Genomic DNA, 14,790 nt, shown 5'->3' with positions numbered 1-14,790 from the left:
ACCAAGATTACTTGAAATACTAGTTTAGACAATTTGTACAAAATATATGTCGTAAGTTACAAGATGGGCACCACTCGACTCGAGGAACCAAAAAGTAGCTAGCCCACTAAAGAAGAGAAAATGAGGTAAAGTATATACACGATTACATGTAGGCTGGCAAGCAAATTTCACTGGGAGAATCATGTACCGCAGTAGACACGTTCACAAGACAACAAAACAAAAGAAAAATATATACATGACATGAACAATTGAACATGAAAGAGGGATACAGTATCTAAGTACAATGGACTTGATGGAAACAAATCTTTCCCGATCGAATGGACTATTGGATTCTATCGTACATTGATTGATATAGTCTCCTATAAACTGACTACTCTTATATCCAATAGATTGACTGGCAGGCTTTGGGAGCAAATTCCACAACAAACATATCTGAATCTGATTCAATCCGTCCAGTCCGTCCACCATGTAAAATTTACTTTACCTTGGAAGATATCTATAAACTCCATGAATGGTGGGTGGGTCCATACAACAAGAATTGGTGAGAATTTTGCTAATGTCCTCCTCGCGTGCTAAATCTTGTCATTAATGCAATGTAGACTTTACATGCATTAACAGTGAGATTTACCTACAAGTGCGTAGATGACTGACCGCAATATATGTCCTCCTCGCGTGCTAAATCTTGTCATTAATGCAATGTGGACTTTACATGCATTAACAGTTAAATTTATCTACAAGCGCGTATATGACTGACCACAATATATCTCAAGATTGAAATTGGGAATCATTCAATGCATGATCTCATTCATTCTAATGGGTTGTTGGAGATCTAAATGGATAGCTCATAAGGACATTGTAATTTTAGGGTCATGAAAGTCGATTATTCAATGAAAAATTTATGTGGAGATTTTGTTATCTTTCTTGATTTTCAGGTGAATATTGCAAATCACACACGTCATCTCACAGGCCAGCTAGAAAGATACAAGGGGGTCCATTTTATTGAAGAATATACTCTCCATGCCGGGCTCTTAATTATCACTGTTGAGTAAAGCACCACCATCAGCAGACAGTATCATGGTACGGGATCTATGAGCAAGTTGCTCATGTGGGTTTGTTTTGTCAAACTTGTACTTGAAGATTATTTTCCTCCCTCATCACGTAAGTATATATACAATTAGCCACCGCTACAAGACTGTGTATATTCGCACGAGATGATCAGTTTTATCATGTTGTTAGACTGTGAATCTGATGAAATATTAATATGTTTTTTTGTTATGTTGTCAAACTGTGAATTTTGACTTAAATATCACAGTCTAACAAAATAGGCATCTTCTATTGCAAAACTATCCGGCAACAAACCAGTACTACTTTGTCTTGACAACTTTTCATCATTACCTTGTATACCTACACGTATACATAATACATTAATTGATCGATGAGCTGTCCTGCTCAAAGTACATGGCTCATGCACGTACGTATATGATTGAGTATAGTACGTGGGAGAGAGCAATGGAAATTGTATATATGACAAAGAGATTTTGGCGTGGCTGGTGTGCATAAGCCATGGTTTTTTGTTTCTTTTGGACCACGTGATCTTGTGTGCCAATTGACTTAGATCCCCATAAAGATTTGCAGTATCTTAGATAGTCCCCCCCCCCCCCCCCCCCCCCCCCCCCCACGAGGCCTATATTCATGTTTGTCTGCAAATCCTCTCTCTCTCTCTCTCTCTCTCTCTCTCTCTCTCTCTCTCTCTCTGAGTGTATATGTTGAAGAAGCGTATAGGATCCACAAACTCGACGTCTGCATTGCCATTTCGTTGTTAGAACGGATAGGCAAAATCTTGAGATCCTCTCGAAGTCCACAATTTGACAAAATGAGTCCAGATTCATATCTGCTGGACAACCAAATATTTATATTAATGTTTTGGTGAAATATGATTGTCACCAACACTAATTGGTATATATATATAACTGGATCCGTCAAAGTCATCATATAGTTCATGTAGTCCATGACTTGACCTTGGTCGATTGAGTTTCATGAGCTACTCCATATTGATATTGACTCAAGAGTCACCTCATTGCATGCTTAGAAGGTCACCCATGTCGATCAATACTATGCTTAACTTTAGTGTGTGTGTGTGTATATATATATATACACACAATCCAAGTGCTTTAGCCAATTCAACTTAAAACAAAAGGAAATGAAGTATCGTTATGCAAAGCCTTTCTTATTATTAGGCACCCAGTGTGTATATGTTAACTTCAATAGGGACCACATATATATATATATGAACTCTCGGGTTACTCAAAAGACAGGATCATTCACGTTCACGTGTGTAGGATCACTTAAGAGAGAAAGGTATGCATATTTCATATGAAGAGGACTTTGTTGACTGTAAATTTTACATATATATATATATATATGTGAACTCTTGGATTACTTTAGATTCCGAACATCCTACTATTGTTTTAGATAAACATAAGAGGGTAAATTACAAAACCAAATACTAGGGCGATCTCGTTTGGAAGTGATTCTCCATAAAATCATTTAAAAGTGACTATTTGGAGAAGTAATTCTCTATAGAAGTACTTTTTAGCATATCCAGAATAACTCACAAATGAGCATAAACAAAGAACCCTATTAACTTCTTGGAATGTTCTATAACCACACTACAATCACTCAACATATATAATTAAAAACTGGAATGTTCTATAGCATTATTCAATCTCTTCCATTTTACAAGCTCGGGTACTCATTATTATTAAAACAATACATATCGTTAATTGAGATTCTAAGTTTTAGATCCCCCATTAGATCTTTAAAAGTTGCATATGAATTCTTAAAATGCCCAAAATATCATTATTTCGGCATTTTCTTGGTTTTATATAACATATTTTCGCCTAGAGGCTATAGGCTCCAAAAAAGAAGAATATAATAATACAGCCAACCCTTTCTGCCTTTTTCTTCTTCTTTTTTCCCCAATATATATCGTCCCCTTTGTTAGGTAGAAGACCTAACTATCACTGTTTATGCATGTGGGAATGTATGCTTAGTTGTTTTCATGAAGTTTGTTGATTTTATATATTTTTTATCCCTCACTACAGTAACCTAATTAACTTGACAACCTATCAACTTATATGTACACATCCTATTCGCTAAATGTAGTTAGTGATTTAATAACATTAATTATATTTTAGTTATCTTAATTAGGGATATGTTCAACATTACATATTCAACTATAATATATACATATATAGATGAGGACGTCGTGCATTTTCTACTACTCCTTCATGTTTTTCTCTTTATTTACAACGACATTCACACGATAATAACATCCGGACATCCGCATACGTGAAATATATTATATATTGATAAAATATGAATGCATGGGTCATATGCATATGGACCAAAATATGGTGGAAGGTCTTGCCATCCGATAGCTCCTCCTACCTGTGAGATCTATAGGTCAAAGATTTATCTGTTGAATTTGAATGAGTATATTTGTTATAGTCCAACATACATTATTATTCCAATCAAAATCTTTGCTTGCGACATGGCCATATCTTTGGCTATATATATAAGTTCCATGACGTTGTAAGTGTACAACCTGACCAAAGAACAACTGTCCAAGTACAATATATATAGAATATTAATAAATTACTATATGGTTCATTCTTTTATATATAATAATGTGTATATATATATATATATATATGTTTCTGTTGCGAAGCATCAATTTTAATTTTTAAACTTGAAGTATACAGGCAGAGCCAAGTTTTGGTGAATTCATACACTAGATTCTCAGGTGTGCATGGCATGCAGTTGTTTTCTTGCTATTTTTTCAATGAATGCATGCAAGACGCTGCAAATTTTCTTATTTTTTTTATTCGGATATTTTTTATTGAGATGAGAGATAACACACTAAACTCTTACACGCACTGTACGGATGCCAGGACTCGAATCCAAGACCCTTTTTGAAGAAACAATTGCTCCAAACCACTACAATAGTGAGTTAATTTTGTAATACAGTAATGTTCCGACTCACATATGTTATAGAAGTGGAACTTATTTTATGCGCATTTTATTATGCCAAGTTATTATAAGCACGGTTAAAAATTGAAGCTGCTTTACGAAAACGTTTTTGGATTGGCTTTGTTCTCTTGTGAGAGTACATGTATGTAATTATGCCATTGAAACACAAACAGAAAGACCATGGCTGCTTATAATTATAGCCGTATTTGACTTTTACCCATCACTTGTAGCTCTAGATACACACAAACAAATCTTACATGGAAGAAAGTTAGCGATTTTGTCTCCCACATTTTTTTGGTGACATATTAAATCCATGAATCTCAATATAATCTAACGATTGGCTTAACTCGTGAAACTCTCTCCACTCTAAACCCTGAAGGGAAAATCTCAAACTAGATCCTTTTGATGATTCTCAAATTTGACAGCCATCCATGCTTAAATAATAAAAAAACAAAAAAAACAGAGACCTTCTAAATAAACAAATAACTAGAAAAATTGACCAAACTTGACATTGCTTGACCTAAGATAAGAATCCAACGGCCGAAACGCATCGAGTTTGGTCTTCATATTGGCCCACACATGAAGAAATCTGAACCCTCCAAATGGCCCACAAGATTAATGGAGTTAGAAATCTGTGGGTGCCAAGGAATCTTCATCGAACATCATGATTTCTAACGCATACAAAAAACGCATACGAAAGACTCATACCAAAAACGCATACAGAACGGGTAACAAGTAGTAAAACCCTTTTTCTTTTCTTTTCCTTTTCCTTTTCCTATCTCACACGAGTAATTCATGACGTTGGAAGAAAAAGAATAATCAAATCCAAGGCCTCGTCCTTGCGTATCTTTGAAAAGGATAATACAACAAGTTAGGCCACAAACACGACGTCGTTTCGAGGTTTCCACTCTGGTTGGTTCTCATGCAGCTTCATTTCCCTATATAAACATATATGCACACATCTTCCCCCTTCATCTCAAACACCAACAAGCACTTCCTTCTGTTCCTTCTCTCTCTCTCTCTCTCTCTCTCTCTCTCTCTCTCTCTCCAAAAAAAACAAAATGGGTGAGAAGTTTCCAACCCCAACACTTTTGATAGTCATATTCTTCATTTTGAGCCGTCTGATCTCAACCATCGGGTACAGTCTTCGTGATGATCCTGAGTCCATTAGATTAGCTTCTAGCGATTATGGCCACATTCTGAGAGAAAACCCAGCAGCTGTTTTGTACCCAACCTCCATTGATGAAATTTCAAGCTTGATCAAATTCTCAAACCTTATTTCCACCCCTTTCAGCATAGCTGCTAGAGGCCATGGCCATTCCACCATGGGACAAGCCATGGCTCCAAATGGGGTTGTGGTGGACATGATGTCCTTGAAAAATCACCTCCCTTCTCATGCCTCTGGGATTATTGTTAACACTTTTAATTCAAGTGTTAATAATAATTATTATTATGCTGATGTGGGAGGTGGTCAGCTTTGGATTGATGTGCTGCATGCCTCATTAGAACATGGACTTGCACCGGTCGCGTGGACCGACTACTTGTACTTAACCGTCGGTGGGACCCTCTCCAACGCCGGCATCAGCGGCTCGGCTTTCCGGTTTGGTCCTCAGATTAGCAATGTGTATGAAATGGATGTCGTCACTGGTATGAGTTTGTCCTTATTTTTCTCTCTTTTGTTTAGTTGCTAATTCCCTTATTAGCATCTCCATATTTTCTTAATATTTTTGTGTCTCAGCATGATGACAATTTTGTAGCATACTAAGATACAAAAAAGTTGTTGAGAAACATGAAATGTACAGTTGTTTCCCAACGCATTTATTCATGTTTGAAGCTTGTTCTTTGGGGGCCCCCACACGTTTGGAAAACCCTTTTAGGATAAGTTCACACACCCCACCAGCTGATCATGAATCATGAATCATGATCATCTCACTACAGTTAATTAATCAGTGATTAATTAATTAGCAAGTTATCATTCTAATTAATTAGGTTTGTGTTATTTTCCAGGACAAGGTGATTTTGTGACTTGCTCCCCACAAAACAACTCTGATCTCTTCTTTGGGGTCCTTGGAGGCTTAGGTCAGTTTGGGATCATAACCAGGGCAAGAATTGCCCTAGAGCCAGCTCCAAAAAGGGTACGTGTACGGTTTCAGCAGACAGCAGACATTCATATAAAATCTTGACTTGGACTTTCTCTTTGGTCATAAATATTGTTCCCATTTCAACATAAACAGACAAATCCGAATTTGTTAGGCTGATCGACTCAATTGCACTTTTTCAACTTTGTGTTTTTTTCAATTCAAAATGACTTGTCTATGTTGCTTAAACAGGATCACAACAACCATCACTTAAATTATAACCACAATAATCTCTCCTTTTTTGATTCTAAACTTTCCCCTTTTCTTTTGGGTTTGGTGGTGGAATGGAAGCCCGTTAACTCAAGAATTATAGAATACTACTGTAGTATGATCAAGTGGTACGTCTTATAATATGAGTGGACAATATGGTTTATTTCCCCCATTTTTAGAGAATAATATCAATAAATATCCACTTATATTATAACACATGGCCGAACTAGTGTAGTATTCTATAATCACTCAATTAACCCCATTTCTCCTAACATAAGCTATGATTTTTACATGATTAATTATATATTAATTATGTCTCTGTCAATTAAATTTGGTGATCAATTTGTTTGTAGGTTAAGTGGGTGCGAATGCTTTACAATGACTTCTCGGCATATGCCAGAGACCAAGAACGTTTAATTTCAGTCAATGGAAGGAAACAAAGCAATGCCCTTGATTACTTAGAAGGTTCACTTCTAATCAACCAGGGTTCCCCTAATAATTGGAGATCCTCCTTTTTCCCACAATCCACTTACTCGAGAATTATTTCTCTTGTAACCAAACATGGCATAATCTATTCCCTGGAAGTTGCCAAATATTATGACCAACACACTGAAACGGCAGTGGATAAGGTACATGAATCCCCATATATGACACCAACATTCTACCTTGTAGTAAATTGATGGTGTCAAATCAACAAGACCCCACAATCTAGTTTCAATGAATGTAATTTTTTTTTTTTTTTTTTTTTTTTGGGCGCAGGAACTTGAACTTCTACTCAAAGGGTTGAGTTTTCTTCCTGGATTTGTGTTCGAGAAGGATGTCGCCTATGTGGAGTTTCTGAATAGAGTTAAATCTGGAGAGGAAAAGCTTCAGTCACAAGGACAGTGGGATGTTCCTCATCCATGGCTGAATCTCTTTGTTCCGAAAAGTCGCATCTCGGATTTTGATGCAGGCGTGCTTAAGGGCATTGTTCTTAAGCGAAACATTACCACCGCACCAGTCCTCCTTTACCCAATGAACCGGACCAAGTAAGATTACAAATTCCTATAATTTATACAAACATTATAATAAAAAACTATTTCAGACTAACTACATGTCTCATTGTCTCTAATAAAAATGACACTCACTTATCTTTTATTAAAGAGATGTCACCAAAATAACTAGTAAATAAAATATGGTACAAATAACAGATCGAGTTCTCTTTGTATTATTTTGGAACTCGAATTAATAACCTTTGAAAACTAAATGCAGATGGGATGATCGGATGTCAGCAGTTGTGCCCGAAGAAGAAGTTTTCTACACCGTGGGATTTTTGCATTCAAGTGGGTTTGATGAGTGGGAGGCACTTGAGGAGCAAAACAAAGAGATACTAAAATTTTGTGCTAGTGTTGGTATAGAGATTAAGCAGTATCTTCCCTACTACAAAACACAACAAGGTTGGATGAACCACTTTGGCTCGAAATGGAAAACCTTCCAGAAGAGGAAAGCTTTGTTCGACCCCAAGAAAATACTTTCACCAGGACAAAGAATTTTCAACAAATAACATATAATAATTCGGACTGAGGCATTAATAAATTAATTTTATTTAGTACGTTTAGAAAGCTAGTATTAGTTTAAATTAATTAGAGTTTATATATAAGTTTACAAATAATTATGTGGAAGAAGAATTGTAAGGTACCTTTGGGCGTGAAGATTAGCATTGTAAAATATTATTTGGGCTTTTAAATTAGTATATTTCAGATATTTTGTTTTTTTCTCCTTTTGTTTTATTATATTGTCATCAAATCAAGGACATGAAGTTGGTGACTGCCCTTATGCTCCCGGTACACTTCAGTAATAGTACCATGTGAGATTCCTGCCAGCGTGCCACGTATGCCATATAGGAAAAAGTTAAAAACAGGTTGGATTTGGAAACCCTCTTTTAACATCTTCTTGTCAATAATATAGAGGTTAAAATAGAAGAATCGGCTTATGCAAATTAATAGCAAACTAATGGGAAAAAGGACAGTGCTTAATTTCAACTTGCCAATCCAAATATGGGATTCTTTTTAGGGTTGATTTGAGAGGGATCATGGGAAGGTCAAAATCACTTATATATGGAGAGAAGTACCTCATATATGCTACTTTTTTATGTTATTATTTTAAGTGATTTTTAGTGATTTTAGAAAAAAACACATCTCATGTGTTTCTCCGTAAAAATTTAAAAAAACCTCCCGATTAAAATTGATCTTCTCAATTCCCTGCAAAATCAATTCATAGCCAACAACAACAAAATTCATTCTTAAAATTCTTAAATGTGACCAACCAACCTAAAAGAGTGATTTTACACGAGAAATTTCTCCATAAAAAATTACACAAAACGTCGGCTTAGAATTATATGAAGAAATAGTATATATATGTTGGTGTTAGTATCCCATTTATCATGCGAGGCCTAAAGACAGCTAGATTTTGTGAATAATTAAGGTGCAAATTGGAATGTTTCCAACTCTCATCGCAGCCTTGAGGCAAAGCAGGAGACATTGGAAAGTAATTAGAATGAGTATGTTTAGTTTTCCCACTTACTATTAAATTTCCCAAACAGAAGAAAAGCAAATGAGCCGAGTATATTATTAGATACTGTCAGCATAAAGGCATGAAATAATATCCAATAAAAGTTCCCGTTTTCGGAAAGAAGACACCGTCCTTCACCTTTGCAGCTTGCACTCGTGCCCTCCAATTTGCACTTTCTCACGTAAGACAAGCCTGGATAAAGGCTCTAACTTTTCCCTTTTGGTTAAGCAAAACACTATGTTAGATTCCTGGTCGGTGATATAATAATAGACTAAGTGGATTTAATTATTCTAATTGAACGAGTTTAACATACGATATATATATACAACCGACACATACAATAATTGTTATTTTTAGTGGACAACATACATGCTTTACCTAGAATCAATTAACGTGGGGTTTTAGAGAGTTTGAGATTCTTAAATAATAATTCGTTTAATTACCGTTTGTTATTTTTAATGGATATCATATATACTTCATCTAAGAACATCTATAATTACCTATTTTAAGAAGTGGACTGGAAACATAATTGGAGTACTTAAAAAAATGATTTAGGAAGGGAATACGAGTTTTAGAGTTTGAACTTCAAAATTTACGAAGGAGGATACAAAGATAATATCCCATTTTCAAATAGCCACTAGTTGCTACCTTACTTTGTTTATATATGTGTCATTGTAGCAAAGTGACAAAAACCCGACATAATTATCATGTTTACTAAAATTAAGGGGTAGTTTTTCTACTTTGTGGTGGCCTCAGAATGAGCTAAGTGCACGCACATAATATTAATTTATATTCTAGAACTTGGCACTGTACGAGGTCATGTCCGATTCAATTGCAGCTTGCAGGCAACTAGGAGACATGAAAAGGGCCTCCATCAACGTATGTGTTGTGTTCAACTGCTGTCTTCGTTGATTTTTGCTAGACAAGATCCAGACATTCACACTGTGTAAATTATTATGATCTTCAAAAAGTGAAGGGAAAAAGAAAAAGAAACTTTTATTAATTTTTATATATATATGTATATATATATATAGAAGACTTTAGTCACATGATGACTGCCCCCCATGGCTTTGCAGCAGCAGCACTAAAAATAATATAAAAAACCATGTCATCAAAATATGATAACACCAAAGGCTCCACTAATGAAACCAATCAAACTATACTGCCTAAAGTGAGTTAGGCGTAGTGTATCTATCCTCTTGCTCTCGAGTTCGAGTTTTCTTTCCGTAAATTAGGGTAGTTAAGAGAAAGAAAAAAAGCTCCATACTAAATGTTGTTGAAATTTTGAATGGGCTCAGAATAGGTTTGAGTTCAGTCCACAAATTATTCTGGCCCATCAACAAATCTAATTTGAAATATGGAGCCTGGGCTTTTGCTTGAAACTCACCAACCATGGTTTTGAGCCCAAAGTCGTATCCCCGGTCTGGTCTGGTATATAGAAGGCTTAGATACTCAACTTCTCACTAACAATGGCGCTGCCACTGTTTTCAGTGAACCCATCTACTACCGGTTCCTCTACTTGCAGTTTCCACGCACCTCATCCTCTGTGCTTTCTTCTTCTACACCATCAAACCCATTCTTTCAAAAGTTGCAGAGCTCTCAGGTTCAGAGTTTCGTGTAAGACTGTTCAAGTTGATACCCAGGAGCAGCCCCAGAGAATCAAAGTAGCTTTTGAGGCCACAAGGAAGAAGAGGAAGCCCAAGCCAAGCTTCTTCGAGCAAATTCAGGACAAATGGTCAATGAAAGTCAATTCCCCGAGAGACAAATTTCCCTGGCAAAAACAGAATGAACTAGTACAAGAAGAAAAAGAGGAGGTGGAGGAGGAGGACGAAGAAGAAGAGGTGTTTGAGCCTAAAATAAGCAAACAAGAGGAAGGACAGAAATGTTATGGGGTACGTGTGGCTGAGCCAGTGAATCAGAAAGTGAGTTTTTCTTTGCCAAACCGTATTGTTTATGCTCCTTGGGCTCATGGTAGCAAACGCATTACGCCCCAAGTTGATTCTGAGCCTGAAACCTCACAACACAGTGGTGCACAAGGCAAAAATCTTGATGGGTTTGCTGGGCATTCTGAGATTGATACTACAAGTGGTGCCGTTAAAAACGAGAAAAGCTTTGAGCGACGATTTGATAGTAATAGAAAATTGGAGAGAGAAAGGGTTGGGGAAATTGGTATAATTTCGATTGGGGTTTCGAAGAAAGAGGAGAAAATGATCTCAAAAGGCTTAAATGGCATTTCTTTGAATGAAACACTATCTGGGGATGGTGAAAATGATGAAAAGGTTGAAAACTTTGTGTATTCTGGCAGTGGTTCTATTCGGTTGCCTTGGAAGAGAGAAAGTGAATTGAGTTCTGAGGAAGGTGATAAGACAAGGAAAAGGAGGAGCAACACGGAATTGGCGGAGCGAATGCTTCCGGATCATGAGTTGCGGAGGCTGAGGAATGTTTCTCTGAGAATGCTGGAGAGGATAAAAGTTGGAGTTACTGGTATCACACAGGCATTGGTGAATACTATACATGAGAAGTGGAAGATAGATGAAGTGGTCAAGTTGAAGTTTGAAGAGCCATTCTCACTTAACATGAAAAGGACCCATGAAATTTTAGAGGTTAGTGTTGGTACATAGTTTGCTCTGTTTGTTATCTCTTTCCTCTCAATGTGTAGAATTATTCAATCAATTTTGAGGTTTCGATGATTAAGTGATGCTTAACTGACATGTATTATCAAAATTATGTTGAAATGGAGATGCATTTATGATATTTGTCATAGGTAGGCTATGCTCTCTCTTTGTATATTAAGATGTTTGCAAGAATTGAGGCCGCTAGCAACTTATTTGGGTTATCTTTTGTTCTCTGCCAGAGTAAAACTGGAGGTTTGGTTATATGGAGATCAGGCAGTTCAGTAGTGTTATACAGGGGAATGACGTATAATCTTCCGTGTGTACAAACATATGCCAAACACAGTCAGACTAATTCACATATGTTGCAACACTCAGAAAATGCTACCAGTGATAGCATGCACAATGTAGGTGTGAAAGATGTGTCTAGGACTACAGATTTTCCAAGTCTCGAGTCCGCAGAGTATTTGAAGGATTTATCTCAACGAGAACTCATGGCGTTGAATGATCTAAACCATTTGTTAGATGAGTTGGGTCCACGGTTTAAGGATTGGATAGGCCGTGAGCCATTGCCTGTGGATGCTGACTTGCTTCCTTCCGTGGTTCGTGGATATAAAACTCCCTTCAGACTTCTCCCTTATGGGTTTAGACCTTGTCTAAGAGACAAGGACATGACAAAATACCGTAGGCTTGCTAGAACTGTACCTCCACACTTTGCTCTAGGTATGTAAGACCTACTGCATATGATTGTATTAAATTACGAAATCTTGTTTTCTTCACATATTTCGTGTATGATAAATTGTCATAGGAAGGAATAGAGAACTGCAAGGTCTGGCTAATGCTATGATGAAGCTTTGGGAGAAGAGTGCTATTGCAAAGATAGCCATCAAACGTGGAGTACAGAACACATGTAATGAAAGGATGGCAGAAGAACTAAAGGTGAGACATAATGTCCATCTACTTCTTGAATATCAAGACGTTTGCATATTTACTTACACAACCATACATCTTGAATGTACATTTCATGCTTTGTTTCCAGCTTTTGGAGGCTGTTGACCTCGCTTCCTTTTCTAGCAGCTGCTCTAATTCCATCTACCCTCTGGGTTATGGATTCTGAATACCCATTTTTCTTATCATTTCTATTGCTGATGAGTGTTGCATTTTATATGTGCAGAGATTGACAGGGGGTACACTTCTCTCTAGAAACAAAGATTTTATCGTTTTTTACAGGGGTAATGACTACTTGCCATCTGTTGTCACGGGGGTATTAGAAGAGAGGAGAAAATTAAGAGATCTCCAACAAGATGAGGAAGAACAAGCACGACAAATGGCCTCAGACTATGTTGTGTCAAACTCCGAAGCTTCTAAAGGCCAATTTGTTGCTGGAACCCTTGCAGAAACCATGGCAGCAACCACCCACTGGAGAAACCAATTGACCATTGATAAAGTCGAAAAAATGAGAAGAGATTCAACTTTTGCTAGACATGCATCTTTAGTCAGACACCTCGAGAAGAAACTGGCTCTTGTAAGTCAAAAATGCAGTATGTCTACATCAAAAATCTGGTGCGCCAGAAAAACTCTCTTTTAGGAATTTCAAAATTGTGACATATTTCTAACCCTGGATGAACCTAGGGAAAAGGGAAGCTCAGAAAGGCTGAGAAGGCTTTAGCAAGGGTGCAGGAAAGTTTGGAACCATCAGATCTCCCAGATGATTTGGAAACCTTAACTGATGAGGATAGGTTCTTGTTCCGTAAGATTGGTCTCAGTATGAAACCCTTCCTGCTTCTAGGTAAGAACTACTTCTACTTTGGATTTAATGAAGTCACAGGGGAGAGTTAAATGCTTGAGTTATTTCTATTTCAGGGAGGCGAGAGGTTTACTCTGGTACCATAGAGAATATGCACTTGCACTGGAAGCATAAAGAGTTGGTGAAGATAATTGTGAGAGGAAAAAGTTTTGAGCAAGTCAAGCACATCGCGATTTCTTTGGAAGCAGAGAGTGGTGGGGTGCTAGTATCTCTAGATAAAACTACCAAAGGCTATGCCATTATTCTCTATCGTGGAAAGAACTATCAATGCCCTCTTCCATTAAGGCCTAGGAATTTATTGACAAGAAGGCAGGCATTGGCTCGGTCAGTTGAACTACAGAGACGCGAGGTGACATTATAATTAATGGTGTTTGACATTTTATATATATTAATGATGGCTATTATTTCATTTGTAATAGATTTCCTATCTTTTGCAGGCATTGAAGCATCATATTTCAGACTTACAGGAGAAAGTTGGGCTGTTGAAATCTGAACTAGTATGATATCTATTGCTTTGTAGTAATTTTGATGTGGTGGTGACTTCATTTGCTTTTCAGTAATGTATGCTGTTAATTTCAGGAGGAAATGGGGAATGGGAGAATGGTTGATGATGGAAGAACCTTGCATTCAACAGGAGATGATCCTCTTATCCCCAGTGATGACAGCGAAGAGGTAAATAATGACCCGCTATCTCACTTTGAGTTAGTACAACGTGCCTCTTATTATGTCAAAGTGACACTTCAGGTTGCCAAGAACTGAGATGCTTCAAATTTTTCTTGAACCAGGATGAAGGGGAAGAGGCATATCTTGAAGTATATGATAGTGGCAATGAGGATAACAATAACGAACATGAGATTGTTGGATCTGTTTAGTTAATTCCCCAAGCTGATTGTTACTTCAGAGTTGAAGATTGAACTGCAAAGGAGATGTATGCTGAGGGTATCAGTGGCTTCTCATATTCAGAATCTCCTATAAGATATCTGCAGAGATCTAAACATTAGTTGGGATGAACCAGAGGGTACAGCCGGATCTAAATGTTGGTTAGGTTAAACCGGAAACCCCTCCTGTAAGTTTCATTTATGATCCCTGTAGACCAGTACATGCAAGCTAGGGAAGTTGTTCAACTTCAAACCAGTTTAGCAATTCAAGCAGCTGATTGATACTTCAGGGGTGAAGATTGCAGATGTCTGAGAAGATAGCTCCGATCAGCATTGTCTAAGTAATCTCTGTAGTTTTAATGGCATGTACATGTGTATTGAGCTTATTGTAAATACATGATTTGTTAAAGTTTCATTTATTAATTATACGTTTGTCCCTTAATAAGTGCCAAAATTTTACGTACCATGATGTTTTCCTGTTACTTTTATTTTGAAGCAAATAATTTTACAGTTTTGATGTTACTATCATCCTACGTCTGTCAACTTAGCTACCAAACTTGTGG

The 14,790-nt window shown here is 37.0% G+C and overlaps 2 protein-coding genes across 2 annotated transcripts; both read left to right on the top strand.

The window, feature by feature from the left end:
* On the top strand, window positions 4,181-8,184 carry LOC18770925 (cytokinin dehydrogenase 3). Its single transcript, XM_007203533.2, has 5 exons — window positions 4,181-5,679; window positions 6,040-6,167; window positions 6,734-7,009; window positions 7,140-7,408; window positions 7,632-8,184. Exons 1-5 carry the CDS (start codon window positions 5,094-5,096, stop codon window positions 7,921-7,923), a joined length of 1,551 nt encoding a protein of 516 aa, XP_007203595.1. The 5' UTR covers window positions 4,181-5,093; the 3' UTR covers window positions 7,924-8,184.
* LOC18769439 (CRM-domain containing factor CFM3, chloroplastic/mitochondrial) lies at window positions 10,391-14,693 on the top strand. The gene is made up of 9 exons (XM_020568152.1): window positions 10,391-11,533; window positions 11,785-12,265; window positions 12,351-12,481; window positions 12,717-13,067; window positions 13,175-13,331; window positions 13,406-13,698; window positions 13,787-13,846; window positions 13,929-14,021; window positions 14,135-14,693. The coding sequence occupies exons 1-9, from the start codon at window positions 10,400-10,402 to the stop codon at window positions 14,219-14,221; spliced, it is 2,787 nt and encodes a 928-aa protein (XP_020423741.1). The 5' UTR covers window positions 10,391-10,399; the 3' UTR covers window positions 14,222-14,693.

The sequence above is a fragment of the Prunus persica genome, chromosome G7, assembly GCF_000346465.2.
Source record: "Prunus persica cultivar Lovell chromosome G7, Prunus_persica_NCBIv2, whole genome shotgun sequence".
In the NCBI taxonomy this organism is placed as follows: domain Eukaryota; kingdom Viridiplantae; phylum Streptophyta; class Magnoliopsida; order Rosales; family Rosaceae; genus Prunus; species Prunus persica.
The sequence above is the reverse complement of the archived record's forward strand: the minus strand, read 5'-3'. Positions and strand labels throughout refer to the sequence as shown.

Coding starts and splice junctions, on each gene's coding strand:
- LOC18770925 (XM_007203533.2), top strand. CDS start 5,094: ATGGGTGAGAAGTTTCCAACCCCAACACTTTTGATAGTCATATTCTTC. Junction 5,680..6,039: donor TGAAATGGATGTCGTCACTG/GTATGAGTTTGT, acceptor GTTATTTTCCAG/GACAAGGTGATTTTGTGACT. Junction 7,409..7,631: donor TACCCAATGAACCGGACCAA/GTAAGATTACAA, acceptor AACTAAATGCAG/ATGGGATGATCGGATGTCAG.
- LOC18769439 (XM_020568152.1), top strand. CDS start 10,400: ATGGCGCTGCCACTGTTTTCAGTGAACCCATCTACTACCGGTTCCTCT. Junction 12,266..12,350: donor ACCTCCACACTTTGCTCTAG/GTATGTAAGACC, acceptor AAATTGTCATAG/GAAGGAATAGAGAACTGCAA. Junction 13,847..13,928: donor GGCTGTTGAAATCTGAACTA/GTATGATATCTA, acceptor TGTTAATTTCAG/GAGGAAATGGGGAATGGGAG.